General features: G+C 53.3%; 1 protein-coding gene across 1 annotated transcript in view; it reads right to left on the reverse strand.

The window, feature by feature from the left end:
- The window catches only part of ndufs6 (NADH:ubiquinone oxidoreductase subunit S6), a 42,040-nt gene extending 20,607 nt beyond the window's left edge, over nucleotides 1–21,433 (reverse strand). The window contains exon 1 of the mRNA XM_043689653.2: nucleotides 21,272–21,433. Within this exon, the coding sequence (XP_043545588.1) occupies nucleotides 21,272–21,418 (147 nt within the window). The 5' untranslated portion in view covers nucleotides 21,419–21,433. The remainder of the gene's footprint in view (nucleotides 1–21,271) is intronic.
- Nucleotides 21,434–24,500: the final 3,067 nt, after the last annotated feature.

Here is a 24,500-nt window from a genome sequence, read left to right on the forward strand (position 1 = left end):
TGGACTTTATCACTTATCCTGTCATCGATGAATCTAACACCATGCGGGGTCACCATAACCACAAGAACCACAGGTGATGATTATTTTAGGACAGATAATGGAGGATAAGCAATAAACAAAGATTTATGAGCATCAGTCACATCCTTAAACACAACATAATAACTTAGCATTGCTTAAGAATACACATTTTGTCAAAGCTTTCTGTCGTGCACTCAAGACAGTAAAGAATACCAGTTTAAGGGGAAAATCAGCATTTATCTTGCACAAAATGAGTGATACAGCCTACATCCTGGCATCACCACCACTGAAATTTCCAACTTATTTGCCCAAAAATTTGTTTCTCAATTTCCCTCTGACTATTAGGGGGTCTATATACAATCCCAGGTGATCATCCCTTTCTTATTTCTCAGTTCTACCCAAATAACTGTCCTAGATTATTAGAGTTTGAAATTATGTTTTCAAGAGAATGCACAGTGTAAACTGATAGCTATGAATGATATCAACTCTAAGTTAATTTCATCCTGAAACATTCTGGGACTTTTAAAACATGCAGAGGCTATGTATTAGCACACTTCATTGTAATATAAAAGGGGATGTGCACAGCATTTCACATTAAGAATGTTCAGCATATCAGAAATACCACACCAGGTCTGCAAAAAAGTGAAGTGAAAAATGGTGTTGTAATTTTTAACGTTTTGACAAGATATTTCTTAGTGAAATAACATTGGAGCAGAAGGACAGTGCCCTCAGAGTCTTTAGATGATTTCATACTTTAGTGCATTGGTAAACATTAAATTACTGAAAGCTGGAAATCTTTATTGAGCAGATTATACATGTGTAGAAAGTATACCTTATTAAGAATACTATCTGGAAATTTATCCAGATGTTGCAATTCCCCAAAAGTAATTTCTCAATGCAATAGAATTCCACTAAAACTCCAATGGGACACTGTTTGTGTAAACTTGGCTTTTCTACTAAACATTGCCTTTGGGTATGAGATGCATTGCAGTAACAGATTTGGAATTTTAGAATTTAATTAGGTTTGGGGGCTCAGGGAATGGATTGTGCAATGAGCTACAACACTGCCTTTTCAACCTTAGGAAGTGGATTTGAACATAATCCAGATTTTTGAACAAGAATGAATCAGTGAGGGTACAATAATGAACTGAGCCAAGCTGCTGAAAGGTCACAGTCTGTGTGGATCAACAATCCACACATGTGAACTGACAACCTTACTTACAGCAACTATTTGGAAGACTAGTGTAAAAAATTATGATCATGCTGAAATCTCAAAACTGCACAACTTTTATAAAGCAACATCTACATTTTAAAAAAATAAAAATCACAGAGGTTTTTGGTCCAAGTCAAACATACAGCATATCAGGCTTGAAAGTGTCCAGTCCTCACATAAGGTACCAGAAATAGAAGTGCTCTATTTTCTAGCACAGTGAGGAAACACGAGCGTAGCGATTATGTTTATCCCATAATTCAGAAACCTGGATAATGATCTGGAGGCAAGTTCAAACCCTACCAAGGCAGCTATGAAACTTAAATTCCATTAATTAAAATTAAACAACCTGGAATAAAAAAAAAACTAGTGTCAGTAATAGTGCACATGTAACTGCCAGATTGTCATCAAAAGTGTAGGGAAGGAAATTTGCCATGCTTACCCAGTATGACCTACGACTTTCCAGCTTGCAAACGTGATCTATAAGAACCTTGCAAGTCACGCAGCTAACAAAATTTTGAGAACTGCAATAAATGTTTGCTTTGTTAATGACATCTACATTCCGAATTATTAGATTTTTTTTTAGATTAGATTACTTTACAGTGTGGAAACAGGCCCTTCGGCCCAACAAGTCCACACCGACCCACCGAAGCGCAAACCACCCATACCCCTACATTTACCCCTTACCTAACACTACGGACAATTTAACATGGCCAATTCACCTGACCTGCACATCTTTGGACTGTGGGAGGAAACCGGAGCACCCGGAGGAAACCCACGCAGACACGGGGAGAACGTGCAAACTCCACACAGTCAGTCAGTCGCCTGAGGTGGGAATTGAACCCGGGTCTCTGGCGCTGCGAGGCAGCAGTGCTAACCACTGTGCCACCGTGCCGCCCACAAAAGTATTATGGAAAAGTATACTGGTGATCGTACTGCTTGAGGGAAATAATTATCTAGATTTCCAATGAGACACAAGAGATTAGTAGTTACCATATTGGGCAACAGTAACTTATTCTTGCAAGTTATTTACCACGTTGTATGGAAAATAGTAGCACAGAGGTAGTACATGACCAGGGGTGCAGCTTGAATTGAGCATATTTCAGCATTACCATCAGACACTATCATAACCCACACTTGAATTGTATTAAGTATCTTTTAGTCATTTTGTGATCTTAGGTAGACCGCATCAAAATTTAAAGATAGTGTTAAATATACTCAGCAGGTCCAGCATCTGAAGAGTTGTATTTAATTCAAAACATTAAATTTATTACTCTATATAAAAGTGCTGCCAGACCTTCTAAGCATTTGCAGTGTTTTCAGTTTTTTGAAACACACAAGTGTTATTGATAATTGGGACATTGAGAAGAGGCCAAGATGGATCACCTGCTAGCACTTTTGGTTGAGAATGAATGCAAATGTGTCAGCCTTTTCTTTTGCCCTGACATGTTGGGCTTCACCCCATCATTGAGAATAGGAATATTAGTACAGCCTCCACCCATAGTTAGTCATTTAAATTGTCCACCAATATTCATGATTGGAAGTAGTAGGACTGTACAGCTTATATCTGATCTGCAACTGTGAGATCATGTAGCTCTGTCTCATACGCAGCTTCCCCACTATTTAGCATGAACATAATCCCAAGTTGTAGCTTCATTGCTCTATGGCTTTGAAATATAATTTGATTGACTGTCTTAAGTTATTCAGATGCTTATTTTAAACAAATCTATTTAATGTTCTTTTACAAAAGGAAGAGAAGAATATGATCAGGCTGGTAATCTAGACCCTTCCATGTATTTTATATGTTACAGCATTGTTGATGGTTCAGTTCCAACTAATGCTTTTCTTCAAGAAATTACCTGTGCAAACTTAAGAAAATTATGGAGATTTCATTATTTTGAAACAAGTGAAGATTTACAGTCTAATTGAAATCTACTACTTTCTGCTACTTATGACTAATAAAATGTTGTAGTTTTAGCTTGCTTAATTTTGAAGTACTGCCATTATAGATAAACGTAAACTTTTACACTCCAAGTTCCCTGAACAATTAACTTATTTTTAGTTGGGGGAGAGGTACTGGAACAGAAACTTCACTTCTCTTCAAATGAGCTACCAGGAACGTTCATCAAATCATCAGAATTAGGGACATTTGTGGATGATTGCACAAATTTCAGCATCATTTGCAATTCCTTAGATAATCAAGCAGTCCACGTCCAAATGCAGCAACACTTGGACAATATTAGGTTTGGACTAATCAGTGGCAAATAGCATTCATAGTACAGATGTGTCAGGCAATGACTATCTCCAATGAGAGAGAGTCTAGATATCTACTTTACACTGAATGGCATTACCACTGCAAATATCAATATCCTGTGGGTTGCCATTGACCAAAAATGAACTGGAACAATCATAAATAGTGTGACTACACAGCAGGTCAGAAGCTGGGAATTCTGTGGTGAGTAATGTATGTCCTCAGTCCCAAATTCTGCCCTCAATCTACGATACACAAATCAAGGGTGTAAAGAATATTCTCAACTTGTCTAGGTGAGTGCAGTTCCAGGACAAGGCAGTCTGCTTGACTGGCACTCCTTTCAACGTTTACTCCCTCCACCACTGACAGACAGTGGCAGCAGGGAGCAGTGTGCATCATCTACAAGGTACACTACAGCAGCTCACCAAGTTTCCTTGAACAGCACTTTCCAAATCTGCAAACTCTACCATCAAGAAGGACGAGGCGAGTAGATGCACAGGAACATGCCCATCCTCATGATTCCTCTCTCCAATCAAGCTGTCCTTCAAGATACACATGATCCTGACCGGAAACTATAGCACTGTTCCTTCATTCTTGTTGGGTCACAATCTCAGATCGCCTTTTCTCACAAAAACGTAAATGTAACTACAGGGATATCACATGGAACAGAACTGTTCAATGACTGAGCACGCCAATTTTAATATCTGAGCCCTAGTTTGTCTCATGTGCAGCTTGAGATTGGGTAAGACCAGAGAGACCATTTAAAAATCGTGGGAAAGGGGCATTTGCTATGGTACACAGGTAAATTTGATTTCTGTCCAGAGCTTGCTTAGGTGGAAAACACAGGTGAAATACTTTCAAGAATCTGAATCCATGGTCTTTTGATTAATTTTGGAGTAGTTGTTCAACTTTACAATATGTGAGACAGAGAGTGGCATTCACTGAAGGTGAGACAGAGAAGTCATTTTAGAGTCATTTGAAATTGTTTCAGGCTTGCAATTAAGCACTGCAATCACTAACAAACAGTAGGGATAAACCCCAACAAGTAATAGTAATGGAATCGCTGCTGTTAGGGAAACAAGAAAAACTTCAGGAGTGAAATTGATAGTTTAAAACATGGAGGTTGGGGAACAGGTCATCCATCTCAGTAGATTGTTTTCAGCATCGTAGTGGAAGTCTCAAGCAATCTGTGATAACAGACAAAATCAAATCACGTAGGTGCTGCAACTTAAGTGTGAAGCAGAATAAATCATATTATATATTTCATATATTTAAGTGCATTTTTTGGTTTTAGTTAGTTGATTTAAAGCTAAGGCTTACAATGGCAGGGGGCTTCAGACCCATGGCATGTGTCTCTTGCTTGATGTGGGAGCTCAAGGACATGGCTGACGTTCCTGACTCTTACACTTGCAAGACGTGTGTCCAGCTACAGCTCCTGTTTGACTGCATGACAGCTCTGGAGCTGCGGATGGATTCACTGTGGAGCATCCGCGATGCTGAGGAGGTCGTGGATAGCATGTTTAGTGAACTGGTCACACCGCAGTTTGGAATCGCTGAGGGAGACAGTAAATGGGTGACCAAAAGGCAGAAAAAGAGCAGGAAGGCAGCACAGGTGTCCTCTGCGGTCATCTCACTTCAAAACAGGTGTACCGTTTTGGATACTGTTGGGGGCGATGGCTCACCGGGGAGGGCAGCAGTTGCCAAGATCATGGCACCGTGGTGGACACTGCTGTTCTGAGAAGCAGGAAAAAGACTCATAGGCCCATAGTCATAGGAGATTCTATTGTAAGGGGAGTAGATCAGCAGTTCTGTGGACAGAAATGGGACTCCCGGATGGTATGTTGCCTCCCAGGTGCTTGGATCAGGGATTTCACCTATCAGCCGCAGAGCATTATAAAAAAGGGAAGGCGAACAGCCAGTTGTCTTGGTGCATATAGGCACCAACAATAAGTAAAAAACGAGATGAGGTCCTGAAAGCAGAATTCAGGGAGCTAGGAGAGAAGTTAAAAAGGCAGACTTCAAAGATAGCGATCTTGGATTACTACCATGCCACATGCTAGCTAGTGTAGAAATGAAAGGATGGCTTGAGGGATAGTTTAGGAGGGAGGGATTCAGATTTGTTGGACATTTGGACCCTTTCTGGGGAAGATGGGACTACACCTGAACCAGACTGGAACTAATGTCCTTGGGGGAGTTTTTGCTACTGCTGTTGGGGAGGTTTTAAACTAATATGGCAGAGGGCTGGAAACCAGAAGAAAAGACAAGTGGACAGCAATGTGGAAACTGGAGACTGTAAGAATCATGAAGTTAGCATTAATAAGAGGAAGAGCAGGCAGAGAGCAGATGAACGCAAAAGAACTGGCGGCCTAAAGTGCATCCACGTTAATGCAAGGAGTATAGTGAGTAAGGCAGATGAACATAGGAAGTGGATTGGTGCCTAGGAGTATGACGTTATTGCGATCACAGATGGATGCGATTGGCACCTAAATGTTCCAGGATATAGATGCTTCAGATGGGACAGGGAGGAAAGTGAAGTGGGCGGGGGGGGGGGGGGGGGGGGTAGGAGTTGCATTGCTGGTCAAGGATGATATCACAGCTGTGCTAAAGGAGGACACTATGGAGGGCTTGAGTAGTGAGGCATTATGGGTGAAGCTGAGAAATAAGAAGGGTGCAGTTACATTATTGGGGTTGTATTACAGGCCTCCCAACAGTGAGTATGAGGTAGAAGAACACATAGGTAAACAGATTATGGAAAGATGTAAAGTCGACAGGGTGGTGATGGGACATTACCGGTTGAGCAACAGGAGACAGTAGTAGTTGAAGGGAGTTTCTCGAAATGGAGAAAGGTGACCAGTGGTGTTCCACAGGGATGAGTGCTGCGGCCACCGTTGTTTGTGATATACATAAGTCCTCTGGAAGAGGGCACTGTTGGTATGATCAGCAAGTTTGCAGATGACATGAAGATTGGTGGAGTAGCAGAAAGCACAGGAGACTGTTAAAGAATACAGAAGAATATAGATAGACTGGAGAGTTAGGCGGAGAAGTGGCAGATGGAGTTCAATCCAGACAAATGTGGGGTGATGCATTTTGGGAAGTCTAATTCTTTAGCGAATTATACAGTAAATGGCAGAGCCTTGGGAAAGGTTGATGAGCAGACAGAGATCTGGGAATTCAGGTACATTGTACCCTGAAGATTACTGCACAAGTGGATAGCAGTCAAGAAGGCATATAGTGTTTGCCATCATTGGACAGGGTATTGAGTAGAAGAGCTGGCAGGTCATCTTAAAATTGTACAAGACATTGGTTCGGCCACACTTAAGAGTACTGTGTACAGTTCTGGTGACCACATTACCAAAAGGATGTGGACGCTTTGGAAAGGGTGCAGAGGATTACGAGGATGTTGCCTGGTATGGAAGGTGCTAGCTATGAAGAGAGGTTGAATAGGATAGGATTGTTTTCATTAGAAAAAAGGACCTGATTGAGGTTTACAAAATCATGAAAGGTATAGACAAGGTAGATAGAGATAAGCTTTTTCCCAGGGTGAAGGATTCAATAACAAGAAGTCACACTTTCAAAGGTGAGAGTTGAAAAGTTTAAGGGGGATACATGCAGCTAGTACTTTACACAGAGAGTGGCAAGTACCTGGAACGCATTGCCAGCAGAGGTAGTAGAGGCAGATACGGTAGATTCATTTAAGATGCATTTGGACAGATGCATGAGTAGGTGGGGAGCAGAGGGATACAGATGCTTAGGAATTGGACGAGTGGTTTAGACAGTGGATTTAGATCAGCCCCGGCTTGGAGCCCAGCAAGAGCGAGGCCATGCTCTTCGGGAACTGGGCCGACCAATCCTCGATCCCCTTCACCGTCAGGACCGACCACCTGAAGGTGCTCGGTATTTGGTTCGGAGGGGCTGGGGCGTGCACCAAGTCTTGGGAGGAGCGTATCAGCAAAGTGAGGCAGAAACTGGGCAGATGGAAGCTACGGTCGCTCTCCATCGCGGGAAAAAACCTGGTCATCAGGTGTGAGGCACTGTCATTGCTATTATACATGGCACAAGTCTGGCCTATTCCCAGAACCTGTGCCGCTGCAGTCACCCGGGCCATTTTCCAGTTTATATGGAGGTCAAAGATGGACCGGGTCCGAAGGGACTCGCTGTACAAAGATCTGGGCAACGGGGGAAAAAATACACCCAATGCCACCCTCACCCTGATGGCCACCTTTGTGTGTGGCTGCATCAAGCTGTGCGTGGATCCCCGGTACGCAAACACCAAGTGTCACTACGTACTGAGGTTCTACCTGTCCCCGGTGTTGCGAAGGATGGGCCTGGCCTCGCTGCCGTGGAACGCTCCGAGTAGTTGGACCGTTCAGTATCACCTGTCCTTCGTGGAGAAGTTTATGAAGAAAAACACCTTTGACCACAAGTCCATCAGGAAGTGGTCAGCACGTAGTGTCCTTGAGACCCTTCGGGAAAAGGAGAGGGCGGATCCTATCGAGCGGTTCCCTGAGCAGACTGTCAAAGTCATTTGGCAGAATGCCTCATCGCCAGAACTTTCCAACAAGCACCAAGACATGGCTTGGCTGGTGGTGAGAAGGGCTGTGTCTGTGAGATCCTTTATGCACGCCCAGACTCTCAGCCGCACCGCACGCTGCGGGGGGGACGAGACTGTCACACACCTCCTTCTGGAATGTGCCTATGCAGAGGAAGTCTGGAGAGGAATGCAGTGGTGTTTGTCGAGGTTCGTCCCGAGCAGCGCCGTGACGCGGGACTCCGTGCTCTACGGCCTGTTCCCCGGGACGCACACCGAGACGAACATCAACTGTGCCTGGAGGATCATCAACTCGGTGAAGGACACTCTCTGGGCGGTCCGAAACCGGTTGATCTTCCAGCTGAAAGAGATGACCCCGACTGAGTGCTGCAGACTGGCACATTCCAAGGTCCAGGACTACGTGTTGCGGGATGCGCTGAAGCTTAGGGCAGCTGCCGCCAAGGCGCGGTGGGGAAAGACCACTGTGTAAAGTCTGCCTGCCTAACGAAGAACAGGGGGCCCATGCAGTCATTTGGGCTCTGCTGACGCCTCAGCTAATTATACGGGCATATGATTGAAAAATGTACAGACCTGTATAAAAATGATAAATTCTGATCTCTGTATGTACATGTTTACGTATGTATGGCATGACCAACTGTCCAGACCATCAAATTATTTTATGAATAAAGTATATTTTTGAAATTAAAAAAAATAAAATAAATGATACCTATCTCGACACTGCCCTATCCCCCGGTCCAGGAACTCCCCACATATGTTCGAGACACCACCCAGGCCCTCCACCTCCTCCAAGACTTCCGTTTCCCCGGCCACCAATGTCTCATCTTCACCATGGATATCCAATCCCTCTACACCTCCATCCGCCATGACCAGGGCCTCCAAGCCCTCCGTTTCTTCCACTCCCGACGTCCCCAACAGTACCCTTCCACGGACTCTCTTATTTGTTTCGCTGAACTGGTCTTCACCCCTAACAATTTCTCCTTCAAATCCTCTCACTTCCTCCAGACCAAAGGGGTAGCCATGGGCACCCGTAGGGGCCCCAGCTATGCCTGTCTCTTTACTGGCTATATGGAACAGTCCATCTCCTGTAGTTACACAAGCACCACTCCACCTCTTCCTCTGCTACATTGATGACTGCATTGGCGCCACCTCGTGCTCCCGCGAGAAGGTTGAACAATTCATCAACTTCACCAACACATTCCACCCTGACCTTAAGGACCATCTCTGACACATCCCTCCCCTTCCTGGACCTCTCTGTCTCTATTAATGACGACCGACTTGACACCGACATTTTTTACAAACCCAATGACTCCCACAGCTACCTGGATTACACCTCTTCCTACCATACTTCCTACAAAAATGTCATCCAGTATTCCCAATTCCTCTGCCTCCACCGTATCTGCTCCCAGGAGGACCAGTTCCACCACAGAACACACCAGATGGCCTCCTTCTTTAGAGACCGCAATTTCCCTTCCCACGTGGTTAAAGATACCCTCCAACGCATCTCTTCCACATCCCACACCTCTGCCCTCAGACCCCACCCCTTCAACCATAACAAGGACAGAACCTCCCTGGTGCACACCTTACACCCTACCAACCTTCGCATAAACCAAATTATCCACCGACATTTCCGCCACCTCCAAACGGACCCCACCACCAGGGATATATTTCCTTCCCCACCCCTTTCTGCCTTCCGCAAAGACCGTTCCCTCCGTGACTACCTGGTCAGGTCCATGGCCCCCAACAACCCACCCTCCCATTCTGGCACCTTCCCCTACTACTGCAGGAATTGCAAAACCTGCGCCCACACCTCCTCCCTCACCTCCATCCAAGGCTCTAAAGGAGCCTTCCACATCCATCAAAGTTTTACCTGCACATTCACCAATGTTATTTATTGTATCCGTTGCTCCTGATGCAGTCTCCTCTACATTGGGGAGACTGGACGCCTTCTAGCAGAGCGCTTTAGGGAACATCTCTGGGTCACCTGCACCAATCAACCACACCGCCCTGTGGCCCAACATTTCAGCTCCCCCTCCCACTCAGCCAAGGACATGGAAGTCCTGGGCCTCCTTCACCACCACTCCCTCACCACCCGATGGCTGGAGGAAGAACGCCTCATCTTCTGCCTCGGAACACTTCAACCCCAGGGCATCAATGTGGACTTCACCAGTTTCCTCATTTCCCCTCCCTCCAGCTCCAAACTTCCAGCTCAGCACTGTCCCCATGACTTGTCCTACCTGCCTATCTTCCTTTCCACCTGTCCACTCCATCCTCCTCTCTGACCTATCACCTTCATCCCCACCCCCATCCACCCATTGTATTCTTTGCTACCTTCCCCCACCCTCCTCCCCATCATCTTCATCCCCAACCCCATTCACCTATTGTACTCTATGCTACTTTCTCCCCATCCCCACTCTCCTCTCATTTATCTCTCCACCCTTCAGGCACTCTGCCTGTATTCCTGATGAAGGGTTTTTGCCCGAAACGTCGATTTTCCTGTTCCTTGGATGCTGTCTGAACTGCTGTGCTTTTCCAGCACCACTCTAATCCAGAATCTGGCTTCCAGCATCTGCAGTCATTGTTTTTACCTTTTTAACTAATATGGGTGTGCCTATATCCGTACACAGCAGATTTTTTAAAAAGTCATTTATGAGGTGCTGGTGATGAGTTACTTTCTTGAAGTGCCTCAGTCTCTGATATCCTTAGATGTATATTTTAAGATCAATGATGATCCTAGCCTTTTATTCAATTAACTCCACGAGGATATGACGATTCAAATGACACCATCCTCAATTCAAAACTAAAATAACTTTATATTCTGCACTGAGTTTTTGTACCTAGAAGACACTATTTCCTCTGGGTAAAAGCAGACTTCAGAAAACAGGTCTTTCACTACAAAAACCTGGAAAATAAAAGTCCTCTTCTAAACACATCCCATAGCACAACATCTCCACCTCAGAGTAAGTGAGGACTGTAGATTCTGGAGATCAGAGTCGAAGAATGTGATGCTGGAAAAGCACAGCTGGTCAGGCAGCATCCGATGAGCAGAAGAGTTGACGTTTTGAGCATAAGCTCTTCATCAGGAATGGGGAGCCAAGGGGGCTAAGAGATAAATGGGAGAGAGGTGGGGCTGGAAGGTTAGCTGGGAATGTGATAGGTAGATGAGCAGTCACAGATGTTGAAATTCATCACTGACATCAGTGTGCCAACTCAGCAGTCAGCAGACCAAGGATAAGAGCATTGGAGGACCAGGATCTCAAACCTAGGCCACCACAGAACAGCGATTTCTACACTCCCACCCATGTTTGAGACTTGGACAACTTTAAGGACATCCTGAAATACCTCGTAAACAAGTCAAATATCCCGGTCAACTCCAGGTGACAAAACAAAAAGAGTAGATTCATTCAATAAGGCAGAGACTTCGTTGGGAACACGTTTACTCAAACTAGTGGAAAGCATGCAAAACCTCCAAACAATTTAACTTACTGACCATCCAAGCAACAGTTGACCAATGTAACAGAGACTGTGAAGCACACTTTGGACCTCAGAACCCATCAAATCAGAGTGGAAGCACTCTATCCCCGCATTCAAAGGATTATCTAAGAAGAAAGGAGGGCTGATGATTGTTATTTAATTTGACTTGATGTATGTGTTTCTTTTATATTTATTTGCTATTTCAGCTAGCAATGCACGTACTGCACAGTATTTCAACTTGCCCAAAGCAAAGCAAGCTGCGTTTTTAACTTTGACTCCCTTGGAACTTCCGATTCAGTAGTTATTTTACTGCAAGTCACAATTTTATGAAATGCATCTAGGAATTTAGTTGAGGAGAGCAGTGCTTAACTTTGGTGAGATGCAGTTGAAACCAAAGTATGCTATGCTGTATCTTTCTAAATCTCTGGTTAGGTCTGAGCTTGATTTATCCCCAAGATAACAAAAATAATGATTTCACCTGCAATATAATTTTTTACATTTAATCTTTTAAAATAATCAGTAACCAAAGCATTTACAACCATGGCTGATTGGAACAGACAACGCAAAAGTAAACAAAATTACAAGTTTTAAACAGGCATGATCTTTGCTGGCTTAGCCAAATAACTGACTTGCTAGCATCATATATGCGTTCAAACCAGAGTAATGTCTAGAACCTAGAGTGTGTGGTATTACCACTGCACTAAATAGGACAAGATTTAAAACAAATCCAATAGCTTAAAATTATGAGGTGTTCTGGGATGTCACAGCACATTAGTTAGGCCACTTTTGGAATATTATGTTCAATTCTGGTCTCCCTGCTATAGAAAGGATGTTGTGAAACTAGAAAGGGTTCAGAAAGGACTTACAAGGATCTTGCCAGTATTGGGGATTTGAGATATAGGGAGAGGCTGAATTGGTTGGGGCTATTTTCCCTAAAGCCTGAGAGATTGAGAGGTGACCTTAGAGAAGTTTTTAAAATCATGAAGGGCATAGATAGGGTGAATAGCCAAGATCGTTTTTTCCAGTATAGGGGAGTCCAAACCTAAACGGCTTAAGGAGAGAGGGGAAAGATTGAAAAGGGACCTAAGGGACAACGTTTTCATGCAGAGGGTGATGCACATATAGAATGAGCTGCCAGAGGAAGTAGTGGAGACTGGTGCAATTACAACATTTAAACGGCATCCAGATAGATACATGAATAGGAAGGATTTAGAGGGATATGGCCCAAATGCTGGCAAATGGGATTAAATAATTTTCGGCTATCTGGTCGGCGTGGATAAGTTGGACTGAAGGGTTTGTTTCCATGCTGTACAGCTCTATGACTATCAGCAGAAAATTGTATACTCCATCAGAACCTGTATTCTCATAACTGAAGAGATCCCTCATTCTAGAATTACTACCAAACCATGGACTAGAATTCTGAAATAAAAACAGGCAAGGTGGTAAATACTCAGCTGCTCTAGCACCATCTGCAGAGAGATGCCATGAACAAAGTAGCATTATATATTGTCATCATCAATCTCACTGAGGCATCTGATCATGTGAGTGAAGGGGTCTATTTATATTGAAGAAAGCTGGCTGCGTGTTGAAGATGTTCAACGCAAACATCCTCTTTTCATAATCTGATGGACAAGGACAGCTAGGTCAGGCTAACATGTGAATCCTTTGAGGTTCACAGTAGTATCAAATAGGGTTGCACTCTGCCACGGATACCACAGATATTGTTTGGCATGTACATCTGGTTCCTGCGACATATACCTTTGGGGTACCAACGTCTACTTATACCTCTCTCCCAACCTTCCCCCCCCACACCCCTTTCCCTGGCCTCTCCCGCGTCTCCCCCTCCCCTCCTCTCCCGTGTCTCTCCCCGCCGTGTCTCAACCCCCCTCCTCTGCCGTGTCTCAACCCCCCTCCTCTGCCGTGTCTCAACCCCCCTCCTCTGCCGTGTCTCAACCCCCCTCCTCTGCCGTGTCTCAACCCCCCTCCTCTGCCGTGTCTCAACGCCCCGCCGTGTCTCAACCCCCCTCCTCTGCCGTGTCTCAACCCCCCGCCGTGTCTCAACCCCCCTCCTCTGCCGTGTCTCAACCCCCCTCCTCTGCCGTGTCTCAACCCCCCGCCGTGTCTCAACCCCCCTCCTCTGCCGTGTCTCAACCCCCCGCCGTGTCTCAACCCCCCTCCTCTGCCGTGTCTCAACCCCCCGCCGTGTCTCAACCCCCCTCCTCTCCTGCACCTCCCCCCCTCCGTCTCCCCCCCTCCTCCTCTCCCGCGTCTCCCCCCTCCTCCTCTCCCGCGTCTCCCCCCTCCTCCTCTCCCGCGTCTCCCCCCTCCTCCTCTCCCGCGTCTCCCCCCTCCTCCTCTCCCGCGTCTCCCCCCTCCTCCTCTACCGCGTCTCTCCCCCCCCTCCTCTACCGCGTCTCTCCCCCCCCTCCTCTACCGCGTCTCTCCCCCTCCTCCTCTCCCGCGTCTCCCCCCTCCTCCTCTCCCGCGTCTCCCCCCTCCTCCTCTCCCGCGTCTCCCCCCTCCTCCTCTCCCGCGTCTCCCCCCCCTCCTCCTCTCCCGCGTCTCCCCCCTCCTCCTCTCCCGCGTCTCCCCCCTCCTCCTCTCCCGCGTCTCCCCCCTCCTCCTCTCCCGCGTCTCCCCCCTCCTCCTCTCCCGCATCTCCCCCCCTCGTCTCCCCCCCTCCTCCACTCCCGCGTCTCCCCCCTCCTCCTCTCCCGCGTCTCCCCCCTCCTCCTCTCCCGCGTCTCCCCCCCTCCTCCTCTCCCGCGTCTCCCCCCCTCCTCCTCTCCCGCGTCTCCCCCCCTCCTCCTCTCCCGCGTCTCCCCCCTCCTCCTCTCCCGCGTCTCCCCCCCTCCTCCTCTCCCGCGTCTCCCCCCTCCTCCTCTCCCGCATCTCCCCCCCTCGTCTCCCCCCCTCCTCCACTCCCGCGTCTCCCCCCTCCTCCTCTCCCGCGTCTCCCTCCCTCCTCCTCTCCCGCGTCTCCCCCCCTCCTCCTCTCCCGCGTCTCTCCCCCCTCCTCCTCTCCCGCGCCTCCCCCCTCTCCTCTCCCGCGTCTCCCCCCTCTCCTCTCCCGCGTCTCCCCCCTCTCCTCTACCGCGTCTCCCCCCTCCTCCTCTCCCGCGTCTCCCCCCTCCTCCTCTCCCGCGTCTCCCCCCTCCTCCTCTCCCGCGTCTCCCCCCTCCTCCTCTCCCGCGTCTCTCCCCCCCCTCCTCTACCGCGTCTCTCCCCCCCCTCCTCTACCGCGTCTCTCCCCCTCCTCCTCTCCCGCGTCTCCCCCCTCCTCCTCTCCCGCGTCTCCCCCCTCCTCCTCTCCCGCGTCTCCCCCCCCTCCTCCTCTCCCGCGTCTCCCCCCTCCTCCTCTCCCGCGTCTCCCCCCTCCTCCTCTCCCGCATCTCCCCCCCTCGTCTCCCCCCCCTCCTCCACTCCCGCGTCTCCCCCCTCCTCCTCTCCCGCGTCTCCCCCCTCCTCCTCTCCCGCGTCTCCCCCCCTCCTCCTCTCCCGCGTCTCCCCCCCTCCTCCTCTCCCGCGTCTCCCCCCCTCCTCCTCTCCCGCGTCTCCCCCCTCCTCCTCTCCCGCATCTCCCCCCCCCGTTTCCCCCCCCTCCTCCACTCCCGCGTCTCCCCCCTCCTCCTCTCCCGCGTCTCCCTCCCTCCTCCTCTCCCGCGTCTCCCCCCCTCCTCCTCTCCCGCGTCTCTCCCCCCCTCCTCCTCTCCCGCGCCTCCCCCCTCTCCTCTCCCGCGTCTCCCCCCTCTCCTCTCCCGCGTCTCCCCCCTCTCCTCTCCCGCGTCTCCCCCCTCCTCCTCTCCCGCGTCTCTCCCCCCCCTCCTCTACCGCGTCTCTCCCCCCCTCCTCCTCTCCCGCGTCTCCCCCCTCCTCCTCTCCCGCGTCTCCCCCCTCCTCCTCTCCCGCGTCTACCCCCTCCTCCTCCTCTCCCGCGTCTCCCCCCACTCCTCCTCTCCCGCGTCTCTCCCCCCTCCTCCTCTCCCGCGTCTCTCCCCCACTCCTCCTCTCCCGCGTCTCCCCCCCTCCTCCTCTCCCGCGTCTCCCCCCTCCTCCTCTCCCGCGTCTCCCCCCTCCTCCTCTCCCGCGTCTCCCACCTCCTCCTCTCCCGCATCTCCCCCCCTCGTCTCCCCCCCTCCTCCACTCCCGCGTCTCCCCACTCCTCCTCTCCCGCGTCTCCCCCCTCTCCTCTCCCGCGTCTCCCCCCTCTCCTCTCCCGCGTCTCCCCCCTCTCCTCTACCGCGTCTCCCCCTCCTCCTCTCCCGCGTCTCTCCCCCTCCTCCTCTCCCGCGTCTCTCCCCCCCCTCCTCTACCGCGTCTCTCCCCCCCCCTCCTCTCCCGCGTCTCCCCCCTCCGCCTCTCCCGCGTCTCCCCCCTCCTCCTCTCCCGCGTCTCCCCCCTCCTCCTCTCCCGCGTCTCCCCCCTCCTCCTCTCCCGCGTCTCCCCCCTCCTCCTCTCCCGCGTCTCCCCCCTCCTCCTCTCCCGCGTCTCCCCCCTCCTCCTCTCCCGCGTCTCCCCCCTCCTCCTCTCCCGCGTCTCCCCCCTCCTCCTCTCCCGCGTCTCCCCCCTCCTCCTCTCCCGCGTCTCCCCCCTCCTCCTCTCCCGCGTCTCCCCCCTCCTCCTCTCCCGCGTCTCCCCCCTCCTCCTCTCCCGCGTCTCTCCCCCACTCCCACGTCTCCCCCCTCCTCCTCTCCCGCGTCTCTCCCCCACTCCCACGTCTCCCCCCTCCTCCTCTCCCGCGTCTCCCCCCTCCTCCTCTCCCGCGTCTCCCCCCTCCTCCTCTCCCGCGTCTCTCCCCCACTCCTCCTCTCCCACGTCTCCCCCCTCCTCCTCTCCCGCGTCTCCCCCCTCCTCCTCTCCCGCGTCTCCCCCCTCCTCCTCTCCCGCGTCTCCCCCCTCCTCCTCTCCCGCGTCTCTCTCCCCCCTCCTCCTCTCCCGCGTCTCCCCATTCCTCTCCCGCGTCTCTCTCCCCCCTCCTCCTCTCCCGCGTCTCCCCATTCCTCTCCCGCGTCTCCCCCCTCCTCCTCTCCCGCGTCTCCCCCCTCCTCCTCTCCCGCGTCTCCCCCTCCTCCTCTCCCGCGTCTCCCCCCTCCTCCTCTCCCGCGTCTCCCCCTCCTCCTCTCCCGCGTCTCCCCATTCCTCTCCCGCGTCTCCCCATTCCTCCTCTCCCGCGTCTCCCCCCTCCTCCTCTCCCGCGTCTCCCCCTCCTCCTCTCCCGCGTCTCCCCCCTCCTCCTCTCCCGCGTCTCCCCCTCCCCCGCGTCTCCCCCCTCCTCCTCTCCCGCGTCTCCCCCCTCCTCCTCTCCCGCGTCTCCCCCCTCCTCCTCTCCCGCGTCTCCCCCCTCCTCCTCTCCCGCGTCTCCCCCCTCCTCCTCTCCCGCGTCTCTCTCCCCCCTCCTCCTCTCCCGCGTCTCTCTCCCCCCTCCTCCTCTCCCGCGTCTCCCCATTCCTCTCCCGCGTCTCCCCCCTCCTCCTCTCCCGCGTCTCCCCCCTCCTCCTCTCCCGCGTCTCCCTCTCCTCCTCTCCCGCGTCTCCCCCCTCCTCCTCTCCCGCGTCTCTCTCCCCCCTCCTCTTCTCCCGCGTCTCCCCATTCCTCTCCCGCGTCTCCCCCCTCCTCCTCTCCCGCGTCTCCCCCCTCCTCCTCTCCCGCGTCTCCCTCTCCTCCTCTCCCGCGTCTCCCCCCTCCTCCTCTCCCGCGTCTCCCTCTCCTCCTCTCCCGCGTCTCCCCATTCCTCTCCCGCGTCTCCCCCCTCCTCCTCTCCCGCGTCTGCCCCCTCCTCCTCTCCCGCGTCTCCCCCTCCTCCTCTCCCGCGTCTCCCCCCTCCTCCTCTCCCGCGTCTCTCCCCCACTCCTCCTCTCCCGCGTCTCTCCCCCACTCCTCCACTCCCGCGTCTCCCCCCTCCTCCTCTCCCGCGTCTCCCCCCTCCTCCTCTCCCGCGTCTCTCCCCCACTCCTCCTCTCCCACGTCTCCCCCCTCCTCCTCTCCCGCGTCTCCCCCCTCCTCCTCTCCCGCGTCTCTCCCCCACTCCACCTCTCCCACGTCTCCCCCCTCCTCCTCTCCTGCGTCTCTCTCCCCCCTCCTCCTCTCCCGCGTCTCCCCATTCCTCTCCCGCGTCTCCCCATTCCTCTCCCGCGTCTCCCCCCTCCTCCTCTCCCGCGTCTCCCCCCTCCTCCTCTCCCGCGTCTCTCCCCCTCTCCTCCTCTCCCGCGTCTCCCCCCTCCTCCTCTCCCGCGTCTCCCCCCTCCTCCTCTCCCGCGTCTCCCCCCTCCTCCTCTCCCGCGTCTCCCCCCTCCTCCTCTCCCGCGTCTCCCCCCTCCTCCTCTCCCGCGTCTCCCCCCTCCTCCTCTCCCGCGTCTCCCCCCTCCTCCTCTCCCGCGTCTCCCCCCTCCTCCTCTCCCGCGTCTCCCCCCTCCTCCTCTCCCGCGTCTCCCCCCTCCTCCTCTCCCGCGTCTCTCCCCCACTCCCACGTCTCCCCCCTCCTCCTCTCCCGCGTCTCCCCCCTCCTCCTCTCCCGCGTCTCCCCCCTCCTCCTCTCCCGCGTCTCTCCCCCACTCCTCCTCTCCCACGTCTCCCCCCTCCTCCTCTCCCGCGTCTCCCCCCTCCTCCTCTCCCGCGTCTCCCCCCTCCTCCTCTCCCGCGTCTCCCCCCTCCTCCTCTCCCGCGTCTCCCCCCTCCTCCTCTCCCGCGTCTCCCCCCTCCTCCTCTCCCGCGTCTCTCCCCCACTCCCACGTCTCCCCCCTCCTCCTCTCCCGCGTCTCCCCCCTCCTCCTCTCCCGCGTCTCCCCCCTCCTCCTCTCCCGCGTCTCTCCCCCACTCCTCCTCTCCCACGTCTCCCCCCTCCTCCTCTCCCGCGTCTCCCCCCTCCTCCTCTCCCGCGTCTCTCCCCCACTCCTCCTCTCCCACGTCTCCCCCCTCCTCCTCTCCCGCGTCTCTCCCCCACTCCTCCTCTCCCACGTCTCCCCCCTCCTCCTCTCCCGCGTCTCCCCCCTCCTCCTCTCCCGCGTCTCCCCCCTCCTCCTCTCCCGCGTCTCCCCCCTCCTCCTCTCCCGCGTCTCCCCCCTCCTCCTCTCCCGCGTCTCCCCCCTCCTCCTCTCCCGCGTCTCTCCCCCACGTCTCTCCCCCACTCCCACGTCTCCCCCCTCCTCCTCTCCCGCGTCTCCCCCCTCCTCCTCTCCCGCGTCTCCCCCCTCCTCCTCTCCCGCGTCTCTCCCCCACTCCTCCTCTCCCACGTCTCCCCCCTCCTCCTCTCCCGCGTCTCCCCCCTCCTCCTCTCCCGCGTCTCTCCCCCACTCCTCCTCTCCCACGTCTCCCCCCTCCTCCTCTCCCGCGTCTCCCCCCTCCTCCTCTCCCGCGTCTCCCCCTCCTCCTCTCCCGCGTCTCCCCCCTCCTCCTCTCCCGCGTCTCTCTCCCCCCTCTCTCTCCCCCCTCCTCCTCTCCCGCGTCTCCCCATTCCTCTCCCGCGTCTCCCCCCTCCTCCTCTCCCGCGTCTCCCCCCTCCTCCTCTCCCGCGTCTCCCCCTCCTCCTCTCCCGCGTCTCCCCCCTCCTCCTCTCCCGCGTCTCCCCCTCCTCCTCTCCCGCGTCTCCCCATTCCTCTCCCGCGTCTCCCCCCTCCTCCTCTCCCGCGTCTCCCCCCTCCTCCTCTCCCGCGTCTCCCCCTCCTCCTCTCCCGCGTCTCCCCCCTCCTCCTCTCCCGCGTCTCCCCCCTCCTCCTCTCCCGCGTCTCCCCCCTCCTCCTCTCCCGCGTCTCCCCCCTCCTCCTCTCCCGCGTCTCCCCCCTCCTCCTCTCCCGCGTCTCCCCCCTCCTCCTCTCCCGCGTCTCTCTCCCCCCTCCTCCTCTCCCGCGTCTCTCTCCCCCCTCCTCCTCTCCCGCGTCTCTCTCCCCCTCCTCCTCTCCCGCGTCTCTCTCCCCCCTCCTCCTCTCCCGCGTCTCTCTCCCCCCTCCTCCTCTCCCGCGTCTCCCCATTCCTCTCCCGCGTCTCCCCCCTCCTCCTCTCCCGCGTCTCCCCCCTCCTCCTCTCCCGCGTCTCCCTCTCCTCCTCTCCCGCGTCTCCCCCCTCCTCCTCTCCCGCGTCTCCCCCCTCCTCCTCTCCCGCGTCTCCCCCCTCCTCCTCTCCCGCGTCTCTCCCCCACTCCTCCTCTCCCACGTCTCCCCCCTCCTCCTCTCCCGCGTCTCCCCCCTCCTCCTCTCCCGCGTCTCTCCCCCACTCCTCCTCTCCCACGTCTCCCCCCTCCTCCTCTCCCGCGTCTCCCCCCTCCTCCTCTCCCGCGTCTCTCCCCCACTCCTCCTCTCCCACGTCTCCCCCCTCCTCCTCTCCCGCGTCTCTCTCCCCCCTCCTCCTCTCCCGCGTCTCCCCATTCCTCTCCCGCGTCTCCCCATTCCTCTCCCGCGTCTCCCCCCTCCTCCTCTCCCGCGTCTCCCCCCTCATACTCTCCCGCGTCTCCCCCACTCCTCCTCTCCCGCGTCTCCCCCACTCCTCCTCTCCCGCGTCTCTCCCCCACTCCTCCTCCCCCGCGTCTCTCCTCCACTCCTCCTCTCCCGCGTCTCTCCCCCACTCCTCCTCTCCCGCGTCTCTCTCCCCTCCTCCTCTCCCGCGTCTCCCCCCTCCTCCTCTCCCGCGTCTCTCCCCCACTCCTCCTCTCCCACGTCTCCCCCCTCCTCCTCTCCCACGTCTCCCCCCTCCTCCTCTCCCGCGTCTCCCCCCTCCTCCTCTCCCGCGTCTCCCCCCTCCTCCTCTCCCGCGTCTCTCCCCCACTCCTCCTCTCCCGCGTCTCTCCCCCACTCCTCCTCTCCCACGTCTCTCCCCCACTCCTCCTCTCCCACGTCTCCCCCCTCCTCCTCTCCCGCGTCTCTCTCCCCCCTCCTCCTCTCCCGCGTCTCCCCATTCCTCTCCCGCGTCTCCCCCCTCCTCCTCTCCCGCGTCTCCCCCCTCCTCCTCTCCCGCGTCTCCCCCCTCCTCCTCTCCCGCGTCTCCCCCACTCCTCCTCTCCCGCGTCTCCCCCACTCCTCCTCTCCCGCGTCTCCCCCACTCCTCCTCTCCCGCGTCTCTCCCCCACTCCTCCTCCCCCGCGTCTCTCCCCCACTCCTCCTCTCCCGCGTCTCTCCCCCCGCTCCTCCTCTCCCGCGTCTCTCCCCCCGCTCCTCCTCTCCCGCGTCTCTCCCCCCGCTCCTCCTCTCCCGCGTCTCTCCCCCCGCTCCTCCTCTCCCGCGTCTCTCCCCCCGCTCCTCCTCTCCCGCGTCTCTCCCCCCGCTCCTCCTCTCCCGCGTCTCTCCCCCCGCTCCTCCTCTCCCGCGTCTCTCCCCCCGCTCCTCCTCTCCCGCGTCTCTCCCCCCGCTCCTCCTCTCCCGCGTCTCTCCCCCCGCTCCTCCTCTCCCGCGTCTCTCCCCCCGCTCCTCCTCTCCCGCGTCTCTCCCCCCCTCCTCCTCTCCCGCGTCTCTCCCCCCCTCCTCCTCTCCCGCGACTGTCCCCCCCCCTCCTCCTCTCCCGTGTCTCCCCCATGTCCCCCCCCCCCCCGTGTCTCTCCCATGTCCCTCCCCTCTCCCGTGTCTCCCCCATGTCCCCCCCCCTCCCGTGTCTCCCCCCCTCCCGTGTCTCCCCCATGTCCCCCCCCTCTCCCGTGTCTCCCCCATGTCCCCCCCCCTCCCGTGTCTCCCCCCCTCCCGTGTCTCCCCCATGTCCCCCTCCCCTCCCGTGTCTCCCCCATGTCCCCCTCCATATCTCTGTGTGTGTTCATACCCCACTTCCCTCCTCTCCCGCCCCCTGTCACTTTTACCTGTCCTGTGTGTGTTACTTTCTCCCCAGCCCGCCTGGCGGCCGTGCCCACCGCGGCAGTTCCCGGGAGAGGCCTGAGGCGGCTGAGCAGGGCGGGCAGGATCTTGCTCCGGAGCGAGAGGCGCAGCGTCCCGGCGGCGGCCGCCATAACCGTCAGTCACCTTCAGGGAGCCTTCCCGCGCATGCGCACCCGCCCGCGAGCTCTCCCACCGCCCTGTTTGCAGAAAAGTGCAAGTGGCTCCTAAAGTTCAGAATTAAAGTACAGAAAGTAATGCAAGCAAATGTGCTTTTTTTAAACTTATGTATGGCCCTTGTGAATGAAACTGGCCAAAGGATAAAACTGCATTTGTTGATCGATTTGCAAATTGTGACAAGTTGGCATTGTGATTCTTTGTATTACAGATTGTCCTAATGACATGGGCAGGGATAGTATTTTGTTTGGATAACTGATTGTTCGGATAACGGATACTGTTTTTGCACGGGGCCTTGACATCTTGTTCGGATAGTCCGATATTTGGATAATTGACGTTCGGATAACCGAGGTTGTTCTGTATATTAATTCTTTAATGGAAAGTAGCTATCATTAGACCAGCATCTGTTGCCCATCACAATTGCCCTTGAACTGCTACTTCAGGGAGCAGTTAAGAGTAGACTGCTTTTTGACTAAGTTACATGTGTGGACAGTGGACTTCCTTCTTTAAAGGACCTAAGGGGCAACTTTTTCACGCAGAGGATGGTAGATGTATGAAATGAGCTGCCTGAGGAAGTGGTGGAGGCTGGTACAATTGCAACATGTAAAAAGCATGTGGATGGGTATATGAATAGGAAGGGTTTGGAGGGATGTGGGCCGAGTGCTGGCAGGTGGGACTAAATTAGTTTGGGATATCTGGTTGGCACGGAGTGTTGGACCGAAGGATCTGTTTCCATGCTGTACATCTCTATGACATTTATGAACTTCTTTTTAACTTTTGATTGTTTTGTCATGGTCACAGTTACTGAGACAAGCTTTAAATTATACATTTTATTAATCTGCATTTACAATTTTTTGCCGGCTTCAGTAATATTACCACTGCATCATCCATTCTAAAAGAGATAAAAACAGAATGCAGGAAATTACAGGTGTAACATCTGGCATACAGAAAACATTAGAAGCTATTATCAAATAAATTATCGTAGGAGACTTAGATAATTTCAATGTAATCAGCACAGTGGCTCAGTGGTTATCACTGCTGCCTCACAGCGCCAGGGACCGGGTTCAAATCCCGCCTCAGGTAACTGTGTGGAGTTTGCACATTCTCCCCATGTCTGTGTGGGTTTCCTCCGGGTGCTCCGGTTTCCTCCCACAATCCAAAGATGTGCAGGTCAGGTGAATCGGCCATGCTAGATTGCCCATGATGTTGGGTGTGTTACTCAGGGGTAAATATAGGGTAAAGGAATGGGTCTGGGTGGGTTACTCTTCGGAGGGCCAATGTGGACATGTTGAGCTGAAGGGCCTGTTTCCATACTGTAGGGAATCTAATCAGGCAGAGACAACATTCTTTTGTGAAAAAGAAATCATGTTTTACCAATCTGTTAGAGATATTTAAGAAAGTAACAAGTGCTGTAGATAAAGGGGAACCAGTGAATGTATTTTGATTTCCAAAAGGCATTTCATGCTATATTTGACACCTTAAAGTGCCGCATCATAGATTATTGCAGAATAAAAATGCTCCCAGGTACAAGAGTAGCATATTGGCATGGATAGAAGATTGTCTGAGTGAACTGGAAGCAAATAATAGACAAAAATGGGTCTTTTTCAATTTGAAAAGATGTAATGAATGGTGTGCCACAGAGATTGCTGCCAGGACATCAATTGTTTACAATATATATAAATTATAGGAAGGACATTGTTAAACTGTTGAGAGGGTGCAAAAATGATTTCAAAGGATATTGCCAGGACTGGACAACTTGAGTTATAGGAAGAGGCTGAATAGGCTGGGGCTTTTTTCCCTTAAGTGTCAGAGGCTAAGGGGTGACTTTTTAAAGGTGACATTTTAAAGGTATATATAATCATGGGGAACATGGATAGGATGCATTGTCAAGGTCTTTTTCTGAGGTGGGCAAGCCGAAAACTAGAGGGCACAGGTTTAATGTGAGAGGTGAAATATTTAAGAACGACCTCGAGTAACTTTATCATGTGGAGGATGTTGCATGTATGGAATGAGCTGCCAGAGGAATTGGTGGAAACAGGTGCAATTGCAACCTTAAAGGGACTGGATGGGTATATGAATAGGAAGGATTTAGAGGGTTCTGGGCCAACTGCTGGGCAAATGGGACTGGGTCAAATTGGGATATCTGGTCAGCATGGACAAGTTGGACTGAAGGGTCTGTTTCTGTGCTGTCTGACTCTACAACCAAGATGAAGAGACGGAAGGTATGGTTGCCAAATTTGCTTATGATCCAAATGTGGAAAAGTACATTGTGGCAAGGCTGATTCAAAACTATATGGATAGTTTAAGGAGTGAGCAAAGATGTAGCAATGGAGTATAAAGTGGGAAAATATGACATTATGCATTTTGAGCAGAAAGAAACGAAAGTATATTATTCTAAATGCTGAAAGATTGCAGTGGTATCTGGGTGTCTTTGTGCATGAATTGCAAAATATTGGTATGCAGGTACATCAAGTAATTAGGAAAGCAAATACAATGTTACCATTTATTGCAAGGGGAATTGAACATTAAAGTTAGGAGGTTTTGCTTCAGTTATGCAGGGCATTAGTGAAACTGTATCTGGAGTTCAGTGCCCAGCATTGGTCACCTTATACAAGGTAGAATGTACATGCATTGGAAGTAATTCAGAGGTTTCCCAGACCAATACCTAAAGTGGGAGGCAAGGGGAAAGAAACTTTTTTTTTATTCATTCATGGGATGAGGGCGCCATTGGCTAGGCCAGCATTTATTGCCCATCCCTAATTGCCCAGAAGGTAGTTAGAGACAAGGACATTGCCATGGGTCTGAATCACGTCAGCCAGACTAGATAAGGACGGCAATTTCCTTCCCTAAGAGTCATTAGTGAACAGATTTTTTTTGTCCCAAAAATCAACAATTGTTACACTTAATTCCAGATATTCTCTAAATTGACTACAAATTCCACCATGGCAGAATTTGAACCCATCATTCTGATTCAACGTTCCCATCCCCCATCTGATTTCCCCTCCCCAGCCTGATCTTCCCCCTCTCTGATTCCACCCT

This window comes from Chiloscyllium plagiosum, unplaced genomic scaffold (genome assembly GCF_037043375.1).
Source record: "Chiloscyllium plagiosum isolate Xiang-an unplaced genomic scaffold, Cpla_swu_hap1 HiC_scaffold_5, whole genome shotgun sequence".
Taxonomy (NCBI): domain Eukaryota; kingdom Metazoa; phylum Chordata; class Chondrichthyes; order Orectolobiformes; family Hemiscylliidae; genus Chiloscyllium; species Chiloscyllium plagiosum.